This window comes from Myotis lucifugus, unplaced genomic scaffold (genome assembly GCF_000147115.1).
Source record: "Myotis lucifugus unplaced genomic scaffold, Myoluc2.0 scaffold_190, whole genome shotgun sequence".
Lineage (NCBI taxonomy): Eukaryota > Metazoa > Chordata > Mammalia > Chiroptera > Vespertilionidae > Myotis > Myotis lucifugus.
The window spans coordinates 931,941-952,628 of record NW_005871238.1 but is presented as its reverse complement, the minus strand read 5'-3'; the positions used below and the strand labels follow the sequence as shown (position 1 = coordinate 952,628).

The 20,688-nt window shown below is 40.3% G+C and overlaps 1 protein-coding gene and 1 non-coding gene across 2 annotated transcripts in view; both read left to right on the top strand.

The window, feature by feature from the left end:
* The window catches only part of SPTA1 (spectrin alpha, erythrocytic 1), a 67,950-nt gene that overhangs the window by 20,381 nt on the left and 26,881 nt on the right, over window positions 1–20,688 (top strand). Inside the window, exons 15-26 of the mRNA XM_023760708.1 lie at window positions 745–926; window positions 4,384–4,627; window positions 6,092–6,214; window positions 8,711–8,928; window positions 10,587–10,679; window positions 11,659–11,796; window positions 13,618–13,769; window positions 14,656–14,842; window positions 16,841–16,942; window positions 17,935–18,026; window positions 19,144–19,288; window positions 20,480–20,657. Coding sequence (XP_023616476.1) covers window positions 745–926; window positions 4,384–4,627; window positions 6,092–6,214; window positions 8,711–8,928; window positions 10,587–10,679; window positions 11,659–11,796; window positions 13,618–13,769; window positions 14,656–14,842; window positions 16,841–16,942; window positions 17,935–18,026; window positions 19,144–19,288; window positions 20,480–20,657 — 1,854 coding nt within the window. The remainder of the gene's footprint in view (window positions 1–744; window positions 927–4,383; window positions 4,628–6,091; window positions 6,215–8,710; window positions 8,929–10,586; window positions 10,680–11,658; window positions 11,797–13,617; window positions 13,770–14,655; window positions 14,843–16,840; window positions 16,943–17,934; window positions 18,027–19,143; window positions 19,289–20,479; window positions 20,658–20,688) is intronic.
* LOC111827599 lies at window positions 7,198–7,304 on the top strand. The gene has a single exon (XR_002831229.1). It is a non-coding gene; the product is annotated as a U6 spliceosomal RNA (small nuclear RNA).

Here is a 20,688-nt window from a genome sequence, read left to right as displayed (position 1 = left end):
AATATATTTAATAAAAAAAAAGACTATTTTTGGAAGAGAAAGTTGTGGGGCATGGTTTGTGATGAAGGACAGGCACTAAGAGGGGCCAACAAAGTTCTGAGAAAGACATTTATTAAAAGACACTTCAAAATTGTAAACTGAGCCCTGACCGGTTTGGCTCAGTGGATAGAGCATCGGCCTGCTGACTGAAGGGTCCCAGGTTCGATTCCGGTCAAGGGCGTGTACCTTGGTTGCAGGCACATCCCCAGTAGGGAGTGTGCAGGAGGCAGCTGATCAATGTTTCTCTCTCATCGATGTTTCTAACTCTCTATCCCTCTCCCTTCCTCTCTGTAAAAAAAAATCAATAAAATAAGAAAAAAAATTGTAAACTGAGCCAACCCCAAGTGTTATACTTCTCTTGGAAAATGCAGTGTTTGGGTTTAAATCCCCTTGAAAAGGAGGTCTCAATGGAGAGGAAGAAATGACATATGAAAACACCCCAGCTGTTTAAAATCGAACACAGCAGCCCTGTACCTCACTGGGGATTAATTTATTGTTTTCCTTTGTCTTGGGAACATTACTTTATTTGAAAACAAATACCAAGAAGTTCTACACATTTAAGGTGATTTCTTGTATGATGTTATATGAGAGTTATTTTTTTCATTGGATTATTAAAATATATTTCTGCTTAAGTGGGTGGAAGGTATATTATTTGTCATGAGAAGCAGTGACGGTACCTGTCTTATACTTGATGTTCTTTCCCAGGGACCCAGTTGTTTGAAGCTAACCAGCAGCTGCAATTTGAAAATAATGCCGAAGACCTGAAGCGCTGGCTGGAGGAGGTGGAATGGCAGGCCACCTCAGAGGATTATGGGAAAGGCCTGGCTGATGTACAAAATCTACTCAAGAAACACAACTTCTTGGAGTCTGGTGTGGCTGCTCGTCAGGTGTGTTGCTAGCTTTTTACCAGTTGTAGGCCAAAGCACCTGTATATCCTCTGACCAAACTCATCACAAGTGATTATTATTAAGAGAAAGAGATCAAGAAATTAAAGGTAAAAATTCAAAGATTTTAGTTGGTAAATAGCCTCTTCCCAATATTTCCTTTTATACAGCCATTCTCCTGGTTGCCTGGTATCTCTTGTCAGAACACCATGGCTGATATAAGGCTTTATTGACTTTTCTTGATATAATACGGCATACTCAATCCAGAACCATGGATTATATATATAGCCTGCCAATTACTAGTTATATGATCTTTGGTGTGTCTTTTCAACTTTTCACACCTCTATATCCTCACCTACAAAATAAGGGTTTAGATAAAATTGCCTCTTCTTGTTTGAGCATTCTGCAATTCAAAGCTTGAACATATCTTTCATCCTACCAGTTTTGTTTGTTTGTTTGTTTTAGTTTAGAAAATTGAAACCTGTACAAGTAACATGACTTCACAGAGAAAATTAACACCAGGGCCAGGACTATGATACAGATGTCTAGGCTCTTAATTTCAAGTTACGCCCCCCTGGAGTCCCACCAGACTGTTATTTAAAATACACTTACCTAGTAAGTTTCTAGACTATAGACACTGTACATATGAGTTTCCATTACCTTAATGGAAATTCAATTCCAGTCAACACAATTTTTCAACCTTGGGAATCTTAGCTTGTGTTTTAAAATGACTCTGCTGTTTCCTAGAAGGTCTCGCTAATCTGTCTTGTTAAAATACACTTTTATGATATTTACTTTTTAGTCACTTTGGGTGAAATGGGAAAGAAAGAACAATCTACAGAAGACAGAGCAAACAAAACAAACGCAATCATTTATACGGCTCTAAGAATGGCTTGATGGAGCTTGAAATAAAAGGCTGGGGATAGAAAAACACAAACTGTGTGAAGATGGCTTGAAATCTAACATGGAGGGAGAGTTTGGAGCAGATTTACAAAGGATTTGATGAAAGATAAACAAAAACATACAAAGAGGAAGAACAACATGTGTAAATACATAATAAATATGTGACCCTTTGAGGAAATTTAGGGCATCTAATCACCAGGAATTGGTTCTCCTGGTTGGAAAAGAGGCTAGGATATATGCTTGCAAAAGAAATTTCAAATATGGAATATTATAGTTAGAAAGGATCTTAAATGCCCTCTAGCCCAAAGTCCTTATTATATAGAAGAGGACACTAAAATTAAAGTAGGTAAAAGAGCTTTTCCAAGATCAAGTGGCAACTGACTGGCAGCCAAGAATAGAAGTCACGTCTTCTACCTTCTTAGTCTGGGCATCTTCCACAACATTAGAGGTTTTCAAATAATGCAGTAGATCCATAATGATGATGATAATTACGATGTTTCAAAATCACTCTAGTACACTATGATGTTTTCCAAAGTTAAAGTATCCTAAGAGATGAGAAGAGTTGGCTCGTGAGAGATATTAATTTTAATTCTTTAAGGAGCTTTTACTATTTTATGGATAAGTGTGTATATGTTTTAAGAAGCTATTGGTGGTTAATGGTTTGTTCCAAATTGAGACAAGATATATCAAAACCTTTATAGGTTGAGAATTGGATATCAAAATAGAATAAGTAAAACCAGCACTTACTGTTCATTTACCTCTTGAAAAACTTTTTTGTGCACTTTTGTAATTTTTTATTTTTATTTATGTTTTAATGCATTCATTGGGATGACACTGGTTAACTAAATCATACAGATTTCAGGTGCACAATTCCACAATGCATCATCTGTACACTGTATTGTGCATTCACCACCCCAAGTGAAGTCTCCATCAACCACCAGAAGAAGTTTCTTTTTTTTAAAAAAATATATTTCATTGACTTTTTTATAGAGAGGAAGGGAGAGGGATAGAGAGTTAGAAACATTGATGAGAGAGAAATATCGATCAGCTGGCTCCTGCACATCCACACTGGGGATGTGCCCACAACCAAGGTACATGCCCTCGATAGTAATTGAACCCGGGACCCTTCAGTCCGCAAGCCAATGCTCTATCCACTGAGCCAAACTGGTTAGGCTAGAAGCTTCCTTATTTATCTCTTTCCCCTACTCCAGCAAAAAGGCAAAACAAGCAGACAAACAAAAATCCTATCTACTTGCTTCTGCCAGGCTATTTATAGTTGACCTCACTAATAAGAAGGAACTAAAATTTTCTTTCCAGGGAGATCTTTTGAAACCCAGTTTCTGTATTTCTCCTTTCTTAGCTAATGGCTCAAATGAGGACTGTGATTTCTTCCATTTCACACAACTGGGTATTGACCAAGGCGTGCCTTTACATTTCTTTTTCTGAGGTTTTGACATTTATTTTGTGACATCACATGTAATCTCATAGGAATCATTCTTGCTATGCAACAGACTTCAGCCTTAGAAGTGTCTATGTTATTTACAATTATAGCTTATTTTAAAGGGAGAAGCAGAGGATGAAAGGGGAACTGAGATTGAAAAAGCCTGGCACCATTTTCCTTAGGACCAAACTTACCAATAGTCGTAATGTTAACGTAAAAACCATTGAAACCTCTAAAGAATTTTTGTGAGTTTATTTGAGCCAAACTGTCGACATATGCCGGGAAGCAGAACCTCAATGAATTGAGATAGTGCTCCGGAGAATGGCGGGGTTACATTTGTATTTATACATTTGCAATCAAAGGAGGAACGTAGGTGGGTTACATGAAATTCATTGGTGATAGATTAAGGAGGAGGGATAAAGCAAAGCAGGGGAAACCCCTGGGATTGGATAAAAAGTAAAATGATGGACACATACTTAGGTGGGTGCAGGAACAATTAACATGATGATGAAGGAATTTGTGGTATCTGTCCTGGCACCCAGCACATTTGGTTGTGCCCCAGGGGCTCCAGTAAAAGGGAAGTTACAAGTTACCCAGACATTTCAAGGGTATGTTATCATAGATGCAAAAAGACAGACAGGCTCAGTTAAGGTAAAGGTTGACCTTGTCAGTGAAGATACTGGCCTGGGACGTAACTGCCCACCATAACTGCTTTAGTTAAAGTTTAATTTCAGACCATCCTTTGTGGTTACTTTAGGTCTCTGAGTTTGCAAGACCGCCATGCAGGCCTCCCTTGAGCTTGTCAGGTCAGCATGTGGCCCCTTTTGTCCACACCACACAGTTTAGGTTCTATAGCTCTGGTATCTCTGCTTTCCTTGGCACACACCATAAATATTTAGTCCTTTCTGAAATGGGGTTTGAAAGCTACTTTCCCACAAATCGCTCTTTTAGATTGATGAAATGGTCCTCAAAGTAGCAACTCGAGTTCACTGATTTGATTAGAAGTCCTAACATGGTACATAATGGGGCTGATTCTCTCCACGGCCTCTCACCAAACCTTCATCCCTTCCTACTGAATGACAGGGTTTCCTTACACACATTCAATGTCTTCCTTAGGAACAAGTCGACACCATCACAGACCTGGCAACGTATTTTGAAGAAACTGGCCATCCAGATGCTGGGGACATACGGGCAAGGCAGGAGTCCCTGGTGTCCCGGTTTGAAGCCCTGAAGGAACCGCTGGCTACCCGGAAGAAGAAGCTCATTGACATTCTTCGCCTGCAGCAGATTTGCAGAGACACCGAGGATGAGGAGGCCTGGATCCAAGAGACCGAACCCTCAGCAGCTTCCACCTTGCTTGGTTAGTACAGACTGAGCGAGTGGAGCCGTGAGGCGAGCCCCCAGGCCTGCAGATTGTTTGAAGGATCTGGGATACAATAGCAGGGTGGGGCAAAGCTTGCTCTCAGCTCCTTCCAATCTTCCATAAGAAATTGTTTGAAAAATTTGAACTTAAAAGTTTATGTCCTAAAATCGACACGAACAGGGCCATGAACTTAAGGTCTTTTTGAAGCTAAAGTGCTCTGCTCTTGGCTACTTGCTCTAACTTAGGTTATTGCCAAGGTTCTTGGCTGAGCAGTCATGGTTAGTGTTTGAGGTACCAAGAGTTTTTGTCTATATTGTTGATGAATCCTTTTTATAACCAAATGAGCTATTACAAACATAAAAGGGGTGAAGTAGCAGATAAAGAACACATTTCCGTTTTCTTTGGAAGCTATCAGTTTACCATTGTCAGTGCCAGGACACTTGCATTGAAATAGAGAAAAAAGTGGACATAAATATAATGTAAACTTAATATGCACATAGTGGGAACATCTATAAGGGTGAGACAATGGTGACAATGGAAGGCTAGTCTGGGAAAACTTCCGAGAAGAGAAAGATCTCTTTGAAAGGTGAACGGGCATAGAAGGTTTCTAGAGAGGCATTTAGTGTGAAGTATAGGGAAGGAAATTTTGAAGGAAAAAGAGGTGAAGCATGGATGGGAGACAGGGAGGATTCACTAGGGATCTAGGAAGATGGAGGAAATTAATAAGACATAGTATTTATTATATGCTTTTTAATGATAAGCAATGAGCCCAGCAGGTGTGGTTCAGTGGTTGAGTTTGACCTCCTGGTCATGATTCATTTCCCGGTCAGGGCACATACCCGGTTTGCAGGCTCAATCTCAAGTAGGGGGCATACAGAAGGCAGCCAATCAATGATTCTCTCACATCATTGATGTTTCTATCTCTTTCTCCCTCTCCCTTCCTCTCTCTGAATTCAATAAAAACATATATTTTTTAAAAAAATCTGATTAATGTTAAGCAATGAGTGAGGCACTTTTTATGTTATATCTAATCCTTATAAACAAAAATTTAAAACAGCTAACATTGTGCCAATGTTATGGTGAAAAAAACTAAATTTAGAGGACTTAATAACTCTTTGACACCCACAGAAATTAGAAGCGGAAGACCCTGATTTTTGTGCCACAATATTTTGAAAGAAAATCGGTTGCATAATATTGGAAGTTGATCTGGAAAGTTATTTGTCTTTCTCCTATCTTCCAAAGAGAATTGTGATTTATTTATCATTTTTTGTTAGGGAAAGAATTGAATTTTCTTAGTACAGAGAGGCAGAAATAACTCAGACAAATAATACAGATTTCAACAAGCCCACTCAGTGATTAGAATCTCAAAGGAGAGAACTTGTAGATTCAAGAGTAGGGTAGCCTCTTCTTATTGCATCCACTACAACAATACCAGACCTTAAACTTATTTTTTCTCTGTAGGCAAGGACCTGATTACGTCAAAGAATCTTCTGAATAGACACCAAGTCATCCAGGCTGACATTGCCAGCCATGAGCCACGCATCCGAGTGATAACAGACAGGGGAAACAAGATGGTGGAGGAAGGTATGTATGATTCAGATTGAGTTGAACCATCATCCCTATGCCAAACTCTAGGGTTTTAAGGGAATGTAAAGACATCAGATCCACCTTACCATCTAATACAGAAATTCCCCCTGGGCATTTCTGACAGACACAATGTTTGCTAATAACAGGAAAGTCTCTACCTCATTTCTATTGTTCTGTATAGCCAAAATTATTAAAATAAAGTACATTACCCTAGTAATCAATATAATTTTCTGTAAGAGTTATAAAATTCAAAATTTAAGGTCCAAACCCCATAAAACAAATCAAATACTTTTCCCCTATGGGAACTTCCAAGTCTGTAAAGACATGTCTGAAGTTCCAACTGTCTTATAGTCATGATAGGAAGTAGCACCACTTCTTCACATTTTTTGCTTTAATCGTCTCAATGTCTTTCCTCTTCCTGGTCCCCCATCTTCACAAACCCCACTGGTTAAATGTTGTTCAGAACCAAATATCATACACCAGGTGTGGTATAACCAATGCAGACTAAATCAGGATTCTCCCTCTAATGACTCAAAAATAAATTGCTGCCAGTATCCAACTATCAAAAGTATAGTTTGAAAAAATGCTGAGCAAAATTTCAGAGCACAATTGAGTGATTCAAACCTAAAAATGTTTGTTTGGTATTCCTATTTTACTATAGTGACTTGTCTTATTATTATTATTTTAATTTCTAGCTGTAATTGTGAATTTTATCTATTTCTCTTTCATTTCTTTTAGTGTCATGTATTTTGAAGCCCTGTTATTAGATTCATGTATATAGGCTTGTTATGTCTTCTTGATAAATTTAAAATTTTCACATTATGGAATAGCCCTCATTATCCCTGGTGTTACCCTAAAGGCTACTTAGGACACCTTTAGCATAGCCACTCTAAGTGTCTTTGGCTCCTGTTTGCGTAATATGCATTTCTCCATCCTTTTGCTTGTACTCTGTTTCTTTATATTACAGCAGAGTTTTTATTGTGCTGGCTTCAGCAGCACATACACTAAAATTGGAACAATGCAGAGAAGATTAGCATGGCTCTCGTGCAAGAATAAATCAGATTTCTTATAGGCAGCATATACTTATATTTTGCTTTTGTTTTATGCAATCTGGTCATCTTTCCTTTCAATTGGAATATTTAGACTACTTACATTTAAAGCAATTATCAATATGGATACATTTAAATGTAACATTTTGATATTTTTCCTTTGTCCATCAGTTTCTGCTTTCTTTGGATTAGCAGTATATTTATTATAATTTTATCTACTATCTCTATTTGTTTATTAGCTGTAGTCCCGTGGGGTGTGCGTGTATGTGCATTCATGTGTTTTATTCTAGGGTAGTGATTCTCTAAGTTTGTTTTATGTTTTTCATCATGGTGCTAAGACATTTGCCTTTTTCACACTCTTCTTTCATAAGTGTACAGTGAAGATTTGTGAGTCTAATGGAATATATATTTGTGTATACATTTAAATGTTTTCTGTTTTGATTTCTGATAGGACAATTACCCATACATATAACCATATATGAAAAAGCTTAAAGTGGTCACCAATAATATTTAAAATAATAAAGAATTAAATTTTAAGACTAATCAACTTAATCTTCTGGGACAGGGGTGGGGAACATCTGGCCCACAGGCCATATAAGGACCAAGAAATCATTTGGTCTGGCCCTGCCAAGGCATTAGGGGTGAGTTAATTAAATGTTTGACCAAATACAGCAGGCTAATTTTTAAGTTGATAGTTTAGTATGGCCCTCGAATGATGTTAGAAATATCCACATGGCCCTTGGTAGAAAAAATGTTCCCACCCCTGCCCTATAGGACCTCTCTGGGCAGCGCTTTTCTCTTCAGTTCAGTACTGGGTTCCACAGGCTCTACCTGTTTTGTCTTCCCAGAACTCATTTCTGTCTCCTCCACTCAGTGTGATCACTAGTTCTGTCTGGGTTACCCCGCCCCCTTCCTCCCCTCCCACCCCCAATGCTACAGTCAGAAACTGACCCAGGCATACATAGGTCACGCCTCCTTTCTTCTCCTTTTCTCAGGAGTCACAATCCTCTGTCTATTGTCTGAAAGTCATTGCATCTATAGTTTTCTGTCCTGTTTTCTAATTGTTTAGGTGCAGAACAATTCCTGTAGTAATACGTCCTTTATAGACAGAAAGGGAAATATGTTGAATTTTCTGTTTAGTCTCGAGAATACATGTTTTTGCAACATTGAGTAGCACCCACACATGGGTATTTTGTTTTCAGGTCTGTATAACAGAACATAGCACCCAATTAACCACCATATAAACACACTTACACACCACACATACACATCTATCCCTCATTAGCATTCAGCATTCCAATTTCCAGAAATTTAGGTAAAATGGCAGATTGAGTACATCAAGCATCATCCTCACACCTCCCTTTCTCTCCCAAGATCACCAAAAGGACTGAATTGTAGTGAATGGCAACGAGGGTCACACTAACCTTTTCTACCTGCTCCATAGGACACTTCGCTGCAGAAGACGTGGCCTCCCGGGTCAAGAGCTTGAATGAGAACATGGAGTCTCTCCAAGGTCGAGCTGCCAGACGGCAGAACGATCTTGAGGCCAATGTCCAGTTCCAGCAGTACCTGGCCGACCTGCACGAGGCAGAGGCATGGATTAGAGAGAAGGAGCCCATTGTAGACAACACTAACTATGGGGCTGATGAGGAAGCAGCTGGGGTAAAGCAGACATGGGGATGGACGTTGTCTTGTGTTCACCAAGTGGATTTGTGGGACATTTACAGGTTTCGTTAGGTTATTCGGGTATTTCAGAGTGATATGATAGCTTTTGGATTTCACCTGATACCCTCAGAGCTGGCAGAGATCCTAAAAGATACTTTACATTTTCCTAATCCCACAGAAAGCTGTGGGTTCCCTAGAGATAATTTAAAGTCAAAAAGGCATGACTAGAGATCCCTGCCTGTCTTCGTCGCACCTTCAATTTCCCAGAGTAACCTTCAGATTTCACAAATCAACCATGGTTTTAAGCGTTAGTCACCTTAAATAGTTTTTTTGAAATACAATCAGACAGACATCTCGGGACAAGAAAAAAAAATCAAAGATCATGTTAACTTTTATATCAATTTCTTTGTCTCGCTCATTGTCCTGTGGGAATACAATATAGTATTTCATAAACGTTTAGGGCAAGAAGTAATTAAAATGAGCATCTAAATTTATAAGAATGTTTAATCCTACAAAGTAGCAGTATCAGCAGCATCCTCTTTTAGCTATGATGTGTGTTGATAAAATGCTTGTGCACTTTTGACTTCATGTTGATTGAAGCAAATACATTAAAATTGTTATTTACTTACTTACTTATTTATTTTTGACAGTAGTACAGTTGTCCCCTGAATTCCCCCACTTTTACCCCCTCCTCCCAGGCCCTGCTCCACCCCAGGCCTTCACCACACTATTGTTTGTGTCCATTGGTTATGCATATATGTATATGAGTTCTTCGGTTAATCTCTTCCTGTCTCTCCTCTCCACTCTCTGGGACATGCCAGAGGTTGTCTGTTCCATGTCTTCATGTCTCTGGACCTCTTTTGTTCATCAGTTTATTATGTTCACTAAATTCCACTTATAAGTGAGGTCATGTGATATTTGGCTTTTTTGACTGGGTTATTTTCACTCAGCTTAATACTCTCCAGGTCCCTCCATGCTGTTGCAAAGGGTAAGAAATCTTTCTTTTTTTACAGCTGCATAGTATTCCATTGTGTAAATGCACCACTGCTTTTTTATCCACTCATCTACTGATTGGGACTTAGGTTATTTCCATATCTTAGCTATTATAAATAGCGCTGCTATGAATATAAGGGTGCATATGTTTGTATTGATGTGATTGGTATTTTAGCCTTCTTAGAATATATTCCTAGAAGTAGGATCACTGGGTCAAACTGTAGTTCCATTTTTAATTTTTTTAGTAAACTCCATACTGTTTTCCATAGTGGCTGCACCAGTCTGCATTCCCACCAGCAGTGCATGAGGGTTCCCTTTTCTTCACATCCTCACCAACACTTGTTTGTTGTTTTATTGATGGTACAGGTGTGAGGCGATATCTTTGTCATTTTAATTTGCATCTCCCTGGTGATAAGTGACTTTGAGCATCTTTCCATATGTCTCTTGGCCATCTGTGTGTCCTCTTTGGAGTTATTTATTTTTTAATTTCTATTTTCTTGTACTTGCTAATTTAGGGTTAAAACATTTATATTAAATAGAAAATGTCTTTTGCCAGGAATTAGGTCAATCAGGATAACACAGAGTAATGCTTGAAACACCCCCAGGGGTGCTTACTGACCTTAGTGGGTTGCTTCTCATGATCTTCTCATCAACAAACCCAGGTTCTTCTGAAGAAGCACGAAGCCTTCCTAGTGGATCTCAATGCTTTTGGAAACAGTATGCAAGCTCTACGGGATCAGGCAGAAGCCTGCCAGGTAAGAAAAAGTTAGGGATGACAAGAGTCACAATACCCACAACAAAGAAAGAGGAATTCTCTTAGTTACTGGGTTTTGTTTTCTATAATCCAGGAAATTATTGCAAAGAAAATAGTAAGTTCTATGATTCTATGTACAAAAATTATAGCATCTTCATAGCATCTACAAAGATTTAGCCCATAAGGATTTCTAGATAAGTGTTGTTTTTCACTTTCCTCTTTCCTACTGTGTATATTTTCAATATTCTTTTTTATTATCTTTTGTTTGCATCTCTTCCTCATATATTTCTTCTTGATTCCTTTCCTTCCTCTCTTAGTTTTTTCCTATACCAACACTTATTAAATGTCTACCATATGCAAACATGAATAAAAAATAATCCAAATTTGCAGGAAAATTGTAGTCTTTGTTGTTGTTAATTCTCACCGGAGGATATTTTCCCATTGACTTTTAGAGAGAGTAGAAGGGAGGGGGAGAGACACAGAGAGAAAAACATCGATGTGATAGAGACACATCAGTTGGTTGTGTCAGACCAGGGATGGGGATCTAATGATTTAAAGGTCAAAAGGAGAGGATTGCTAGTGGAGGCCCAGGGAATGAACAAGGTGATGAGAGATCGGTAATGGGTCTTTACATTTCTCAAATAATATTCTGAAACATTATGTGTATAATGATTTAATATCTGCTTTTAGAACTGATGGCTTAGAGCATTTAATATATTTCCAACACAATACACACTCGCTTGCTCACTATGTGTTCACATTGCCAGCCTCCCTGTCCCCTGAGAAGTGTTAGGATGGAGCAATATCTCTGAAAATGCCATGTTGAGATCTCTTTGTTACTGTCAGCCATGTAAGAGGCTCCAATCAGAGGTTCCTTTCTCTTGTCAGGCCCAGGGAGAGCCCTCCGCCCCCTCTGTCAGGTTCTACAGAGAGATGTTCCCAATGGGTAACTTACATGGACTTCTTCTGGTTTTGTTTAGCAGCAACAGGCTGCCCCCGTGGAGGGCGCAGCTCGAGAAGAGAGGGTCGTGGCTTTATATGACTTCCAGGCCCGCAGCAACCGAGAAGTCACCATGAAGAAAGATGATGTCTTAACTCTGCTCAGTTCCATCAACAAGGTGCATATTCCTTCTGACCTTCTTCCCATCAACAGAGGGGTTCTTCCACAGCCCGGCCAGATATCCATGTTTCAGTCAGTCAACATTTTCCCGGTGTTGTTTCCCTGGTTAAAAAAGTTACAAACATAAACCTTAAGGTTATTTATTTATTTATTTTTTTGGTAACACAAACTTAACTGTCAGCTTTGTCGCATCATCTGGTTTCAACCAGATTCACACAGTTGGAAGGTGTTGTCTATGGACTGGCCGCCCTCATTCTGAGGACCCCGGTCCAAAAGTAACAGCATTGGCCCTGCTCTAGGGTCCGAGAACAGGGGTGATGGGTGAAGGATCTGAACTGTGGCAAGTAGCCTGTGCTACAGCCGTAGAGGCCGGTACGTCAGGCTCCTGGTGAAATCCTCACACCTGTGTTTTCATCTCTGTTCCCTACTGCACTCCCCACCCCGTGCTCTTGTTCTGTGGTTCTGGTCTGTTATTTCATCACTCGCAAGTAATAACTACTGGGTAACCATAACCAGGCGCAAATGTGTTAAGAATTTTGCTGTGTTTAGTATGACAGGAAAATTCTGAAAGAACACGTATGAAAGGTTTACTGGCATAAAGAAGATGCAGAATTGAGGTTGACTCCCAAGAGCTGATAGACTTGGCTTGTGGGAGTGGGAGCGTGTGGTAAGCTCCTCATCCCTGCATGGATGCAGTGTTCCTAGCCCAGCGTGGCAGACAGACCTGCCAGGACACAGCCGTGTGGTGGTAGCTGTTACTAGCACAGAGCTAGCTTTGTCCGTCTAAGTAAATGGGCTTAGCCACAGAGGGTAAAACTAGCTGGTTATCCCATATCTTAATACAAACTGGATCTTGGATACGCAATTGTATTTAATGCTGAATGATTTCTTATCCTCTCCAGTTCAGGCTCCTTTGGGCAAACCTTTGTCCTCCTTTGAGGGGTTTTGTTTGGGGTCTTTGTGTTTATTTTTGCAGGTATTTGCCTCATTCTATCCCTGTGCTTTGCAGGTAGACAGATGTGATTCAGAACTGTGTTCTAAGGTGTTTCTTGTCATGGAGTCATTTGTTTGCAGCGATAAGTTTTGCTTTCCCACTAAATGGGGGAGGGGTTGGTAATCCACGAGACAAGCTAAATTGTTAGGATTCCTTGGTTGGAAAAGTTAGCTTGCGTTTTGTTGCTGGTTCCCTAAAATAACTTGGAGATGCTCCTGAGTTGTCCCATCTACTGCCTTGATTGCTTGGATCTCACCCATCCTTTCCCTTTAAGGAAAACCAAGTCCTGTTACAGAGTTCTCGGTATTTTACAGCTGACTTTTATAAGAGGCACTTTTCCCAAATAAAAATAATAAGAAAAAGAACTATCTTTGGTTTTTAAAAACCTTATCAAAGTTAAAGGTCTAATATCAAATGTCACATTTCTTGATTTCAGAAGATTATTTCTTCAATTCCTGAACTAATTATTTATATTCCTTTTTTCTTAACTGTCATCTCAATGAAATTAATAGCCTTTATTTTTTACAATATACTAGTATTTTTATTGTTGATAGTATTACAGGTATCTCCCATTCCCCCCTGCCCCCCTCCTCCCAGCCCCTACCTCTCCTCTCGGTCTTCACTACCTTGTTGCCCATGTCCATGGCTATGCATATAAGTAAGTTCTTTGGTTATAAGTGAAAATTATAATGCTCCTCCCAGAAGTGATGGTTCGCTTCCCTTGACTATCAGCCTGTGTCTGTGCTTAGGGACTTAGTTGAACCGCCTCCTGTTTGTGGCCTTTTCAAGAACTAAAGCAGGGGTGGGGATCTGCTCTCCCTCCAGGACTGGTGGAAGGTGGAGCATGAGGATCACCAGGGCTTCGTGCCAGCTGTCTACGTCAGGAAACTGGCCCACGATGAGTTTCCTACGCTCCCACAGCGGTGGCGAGAAGAACCAGGCAGCATCACCCAGCGCCAGCAGCAGATTGAGGACCAGTAAGTTCTGGAGGCTGCACAGGTGTTTGGCCAAACTTTTCCTACTGGCCAAAGGCACTTCTCACGACTGCATAAGAGTTAAATGTAAACTTAGGGTCTTTCAAACTCTTTCTTTCTTTCTTTCTTTCTTTCTTTCTTTCTTTCTTTCTTTCTTTCTTCTTTCTTTCTTTCTTTCTTTCTTTCTTTCTTTCTAAAATATATTTTTATTGATTTCAGAGATGAAGGGAGAGGGAGAGAGAGAAAGAAAGATAGAAACATCAATGGTGAGAGAGAATCATTGATCGGCTGCCTCCTGCATGCCCCCCTACTGGGGATCAAACCCACAACCCTAGGCATGTGTCCTTGACTGGAATCGAAACTGGGACCCTTCAGTCTGCAGGCCGACACTCTATCCAGGGAGTCAAACCAGCTAGGGCTCAAATACTTCTTTTTTACAATGAAGCCAGAGAACCCCAGTACCATTAAGCCAATTGCCTGAGGTTAGACACCTAATAGAGTCACATCTTCTGACTCCCTGCCTAGCCTTCTTTCAAGGTTATAAAAAGGTTTGCTGGCTTCCATGTGAATTTTGTTCACTCTGCCAGGCTGCTTCATATCCAGTTGTCAGCAGGAATTTCAAAATTTCACTTCTATTAGATGTCCCCAGTCACCATTGGGACATTGACATTTTTATTATTTTTAAATGGAACACTGTGTGTTTGTTTCTCTGCTCTCAATGCTATTTCCTTCTATCTGTATTTCCTTCGCTTCTTTACTGGTTTTCTTTTGATTTTCACTCTCTCTTTTTTGTCCCTCTCATTCTCTCCCTCTCTCCCCCTGCCTCCTCTCTTCTGTGTTTTCTCCATCTTATATTTCACCTTTTCCATTCTCTTCCTTTATACACTAGGTATCACTCTCTCCTCGACCGGGCAGAACAACGCAGACGTGGTCTGTTGCAACGTTACAACGAGTTTCTGCTGGCCTATGAGGCAGGCGACATGCTGGACTGGATCCGAGAGAAGAAAGCAGAAAACACTGGCATAGAACTAGATGACGTGTGGGAGCTGCAGAAAAAGTTTGATGAGTTCCAAACGGTGAGGAAGAGGAGCCATTTCTTCTAGACAGTTTTTTGAGGGTTATTATTATTTCCTTTTATCCCGTACCTCCTCCTAAGCAACTCTTTAATTTCAAATTTGATAAATGTCTATCACAAACCTGCTGAGAGTTCCACATTTTAAATCTTTCTCTGGGTATTGTAGGTGCAAGGGAAATGCAGAGGAAAGTAGTCGCCCCAACTTTGCAGCCTGTGGTTCCTGCTACTCCCAAGTCCTACAGGGAGTGGTGATCTCCCTGAATTCTTCAAAATTTGCCCTATACTGTGCTGTGCTCCTGATGCATAGATGCACGGCCAGAGATAGAGGTTGCATGGGCAGATAGGAAGGATAAGCTGACTTGAAAGCTAGACAATTTCTAATTTCCCACCGACTTAAAACCCTTCCATTCTCCTTTATTCTTTCAGATTCATTTTATTATTTTAACTAACAGTGAATATAAATCCCTTTCTTCCTTTCTTTTTTTAATATATATTTTTTATGACTTCAAAGAGGAAGGGAGGGGGAGAGAGAGATAGAAACATCAATGATGAGAGAAAATCATTGATCGGCTGCCTCCTGCATGCCCCACATTGGGGACTGAGCCTGCAACGCAGGCATGTGCTCTCACCAGGAATAGAACAGTGATCTCTGGTTCATAGGTTGACTCTCAACCATTGAGCTGCTCCGGCCAGGCCTTTCTTTTTTATGATGGATTCCAGTGAAATTCAAAGTGATAAATGATTGATAGATGGATAGATAGCTACAGAGGTTATATTTTATTTAGAATATGTAAAGCAAAAAATGAAAGAAAGGAAAACAAAAATAAAATTATAAAATAACACCAAAAATGAGACTTCCATAAGAAAACTCCTAGAAAGGCTGTTGTATAATGTAATGAACAATATTTCCACCTTGGACAGTGTAATGAGCTCCCTATGGCTGTTACTTACAACATACCTGAGTAGAAGCAGATTGCAAGTCAGTTCATGAAATTCTATAGAAGGTGGAGGAGTTTGTGTTGGCAGAAAAGAATAGCACATGGCCAGGTATAGATCCCCCTGACGGTGCTATTTAACCCAGGGAGAGATTTGTAAGAAAGCTAGAAAAAGGAAATTCACTCAGTTTTCTCTTAATACTTATATGGATTCAGTTTAGATTTAGATCCTGGTCATTTGGAGTTTATTATCGAATATGGTGTAAGCCTGTAAGGGATAGCTACATCTTATCTTTTCCCCAAATGGTTAACCAAGTTTTGCAGCATCATTTACTGAAATGTCCATTATTACCTAGTGATTTGAATTACTACCTTTATCATATAGCAAAGTTCCATATGTATTTGAAATTATTACTGTAAATTATTTGTTTTTTTTTCTATGATAGATTTGATAAACTATGGTAGCCTGTATGTTCATTCATTAACACCACACTGTTTTAATTACAGAATTTCTATATTATGTTTTAATACCTTGTAAGGAAAGACTTTCTAACTACGACTCAAAATTCAGGTTCACTGAATGCACTAAAAGGAAAGATTGATAAACTTTAGCATAGCAACTATCACCATAAACCAAATCAGAATACAATCAACAAACTGGGAGAAAATATTTGCAAGATATCTTATAGATAAAGGGCCAATATGCCTGTATGTAAGTATCTAAAAAATTGAAGGGAAAAATAAAAACTGCTAAACAATAAGAACAGGCAATTAAAAATTATATTGGAAAATGAAAAATAAAGAGAATTCTAGGAAAATGGATGTGCTCCATACTTCAGATAAATAGCAACTCTCTTACCAAGTTTCTGATAGTCATGGGATGTCAGGGAGATTAAAGGTACTCTACTAAGTGCCAATTTGGAGGAGGGAAGCTTGTTCTGTATTGAATGCAAGGTTAGCAATATGTTTTAATGGTTAGCCATGTCAGGGCAGAGATAAGCAGGCACGTATGAAAGCTTCGTCAGAAGGGATCTAACCTGCTTTGCATACATTTTCCCATCTAGGATTTGAAGACCAATGAGCCTCGACTGAGGGATATCAACAAGGTAGCTGACGATCTGCTATTTGAAGGGCTTCTAACACCAGAAGGAACTCATATACGGCAGGTAACTAAGGCTCCGTCCATTTCTCCTCTCTACCAGGCTGAGCTTGGGGAGTCCTCATTCCTTAAACATACTCAACTTCCTATTCCACAGTTCAGCTAGGACATGCAGAAGGTCATGGCATTATGGAGCTGGCCACCGAAAAGGTTAAAGACAATAGACCAAATTGTTCAGCCATTGGAACTGATCTGAAGTCCACACATTGCAACATATACTCACCTTTCCCCTACCATCACAGACAGAAATTGAGTGCTCGAATATGAATCCAATGAAAATGCAGATAAAGGAGCTATGATAATGGAAGGGATATATCAAGAAAGGTATATTGGAAGAGATAGGTCCTAATAAAATCTGATGAAAAAAGGAAAAGAATATAGGTCAGTAGAGGTGGGGAAGGGAGCATCTAGAGCTGATTCAAATTTGGACCTATGGTTTCATAAAATATCTAATGAACATTAATGGAATGTCTCGTCCAGCTCTCTGGGTTGTAATAAACTAATGAGGATGAGTGCTCTTCTGCTTTTTGTGGTGGTGGATATGGAATAAAGGGAAAAGGGTTGTTCACAGGAACAATTTACTTGCCATCTACAGAAAATAGGACTCTAAGAGACTACTTTGTTTAAAGAATGCAGGATGAAGAAAGGCATATATTTCTCCAGAGAAATGCAATAGCTTCTAATCACTAAGGCAATGCTTTCCACTCATTTTTCAGAGGATGCAACATAGTCTCTGTGGCAGCAAACACCGATTGCCACTCCGGGGTTGATGGCTTTGCCGTGAAACATCAGTTTGGGAAGGAAAGTGATCCCTTTCTTAACTGCACTGGCATAAATCAGGCCGGAACTAGAAATAGCCAACAAAGGCATGAACCTATCCAAATTTTGAAGGCGATAACATGAAAACAAACATGATTTGAACCCTATTTAGTGTTCACACACCATGGAGCTGTCTGAGTCAGTTCCCTGGCTCAGGTCTGACATGTCCACCTCTTCTAGGAGTTGAACACCCGCTGGGGCTCCTTACAGAGGCTTGCCGAGGAGCAGCGCCAGCTGCTGGGCAGTGCCCATGCTGTCCAAATGTTCCACAGGTGAGCACTTGAACCCTAAGAGGCAGCCTTGTTCTAGAAGCCACTCAAAAGCCCCCAGGTCTAATTATTATAGTAGAACCATAGCTATTAGTATAACTCTTCTCCCTAAGTTAGATGATAGATCAGGTGTTTCAGTAGTATATTCCTCACTTGGCACATAGCATACTCCCAGACAACCAATGTCAGTTTTCTAGTGCCTAGGCTTGGGCCCTGGTACATAACAGCAGTCTATGTGTGTTGTCATGTCAGTGAATAAAACTTTAAGTAGAAGCAAGAGGTTTAAGTAACTATATTTCTGAACTAGATGTAGACAGTAGAGAACAACAGATATCACAGTGACATTAACTGTTGCTTCAACAACTTATTTATGATTTCCATTCTGTTTCTATACTAAGAAACACACATACACAACTAAGCAAGCAAGCAAACAAATGAACAAACAAATAGAAAACCAAACACCTTCTCTGTGCATAATTGTATTTTTGAATATCCAGAGAAGGGAACAGTGAAGTGCAGATGGTTGTGTTTGTTCAGAATGGCTTCAGGTGGAATGCTGTGAAGTATAACAGTTAAGCATGCAGCTCCACAGGCGGGCCACCTGGTTCAAACTTAGGCTGGAATTTAGCGGTAGTGCAACTTTGAAAACATATACTTAGCATCTTTAAAATTCAGTTTTCTCATAAATGAAGAAGGAATGGTAGTAGTAACTATGCCTCAAGTAGTTGTGAAGATGAAATGAGCATATGTTCTAGCACATTAAAAAGGATGATGGTGGTGGTGGTAGTGATGATGATGATGATGATGGTGGTGGTGAGGATGATAATGATGATGATGATGGTGGTGATGGTGAGGATGATGATAATGATGATGGTGATGATGATGGTGATGATGGTGGTGGTGATGGTGGTATGATGATGATGATGATGATATGGTGATGATGATGATGATAGTGGTGGTGGTGATGATGATGATGATAGTGGTGGTGATGATGATGATGATAGTGGTGGTGATGATGATGATGATGATGTGGTGGTGGTAGGGAAGACTTCCTTATGAGGCCAGTTAGTCATCCTCTGGTGCACATTCTTACTCCTAAACTCTTTCCTCTCGTGAAAAGAGAAGCAGATGATGTGAAGGAGCAGATTGAGAAGAAGTGCCAGGCCCTCAGCGCTGCGGATCCTGGCTCCGACCTGTTCAGTGTTCAGGCCCTTCAGCGACAGCACGAGGGGTTTGAGAGAGACCTCGCACCCCTGGGAGAAAAGGTGAGACAGGAGCTTCCAAGCTTTTCTAACACTTTCTTCTTGACCTATCAATGCCCTCTCCTGTGGTTTTATTTTCCAGTTCATATTCTTATATTTATCTTTCTATTACTCCATGAACTGAAAGGACATGCCCCAGGCCCATTAGCAGGGAAGGGAAATATATTGGAAATGAACCTCCTGCCCAAGTGCCTATTGAATGGGCTACAAGTGAGCAGAATGTACAGAAGCTATTTGGAAGCCAGTAGCCTAAAATAAGCAGGAAATGGTCACAGCCAAGATGGCCAGGCCTATGCCTGAGCATGGTGCATCATTTCCTTCACAAGTAATTGAATGACTTTAATCCAATTCCAACCGAAAAGTGAACCCTGGAGCTTGCCAGATACACTCTGGGATAAATAAGAGTCATCATACAGCATGGCATTATCAAGCAGAGCAAAAAGACGCCCAGAAATCTTGATATTGGGAAGATCTTCACAATAAAAATCAGAATCCTTGGTTCCCTAATGATGCTGTCACTTACCAGCTTTTACTTAAGCACCCTCCCCGAATGCCTTCTTATCTTAAAAAACTATGGCCCAGCCACCATGGGTCGGTGGCTGAGCATCGACCTATGAACCAGGAGTTCACGGTTTAATTCCCAGTTAAGGCACATGCCCAGGTTGCTACCTGATCCTCAGTATTTCTCTCTCTCTCTCTCTCTCTCTCTCTCTCTCTCTCTCTCTCCCTTCCTCTCTGAAATCAATAAAAATATATATTTTGAAAAAGATGTATGGGCCCTAACTGGTTTGGCTCAATGGATAGAGCATCAGCCTGCGGACTCAAGGGTCCCAGGTTCGATTCCGGTCAAGGGCATGTACCTTGGTTGCGGGCACATCCCCAGTAGGGAGTGTGCAGGAGGCAGCTGATCAATGTTTCTCTCTCATCGATGTTTCTAACTCTCTATCCCTCTCCCTTCCTCTCTGTGAAAAATCAATAAAATATATTTTGAAAAAAAAAAGATGTATGGTCATGTGGCCTACTTCAGGGAGTCACCGATAGAGCTGCCATTTTAGTAGAGAAAGCAGCAAGATGTTCTTGTACCTCATTGATGTCTGTTTGAGGAGCAAGGACACTCGGGACTGGGGGCCTTTTCTTTTGCGAGGATCTAGGTGTGACTCTAGGATGGTGATCAGAGCTCTTGTACCTCCTCAGGTGGTCATACTGGGAGAGACAGCAGAGCGGCTCAGCGAGTCCCACCCAGACGCCACTGACGACCTGCAGAAGCAGCGGACGGAGCTGAATGAGGCCTGGGATGACCTGCTTGGGCTTACAAAGGACCGGAAGGAGAATCTCAGTGAGGCCCAGAAATTCTACCTGTTCCTACAGCAAGGCCAGGTAAAGATCAAACGGCCAGGTGGGTG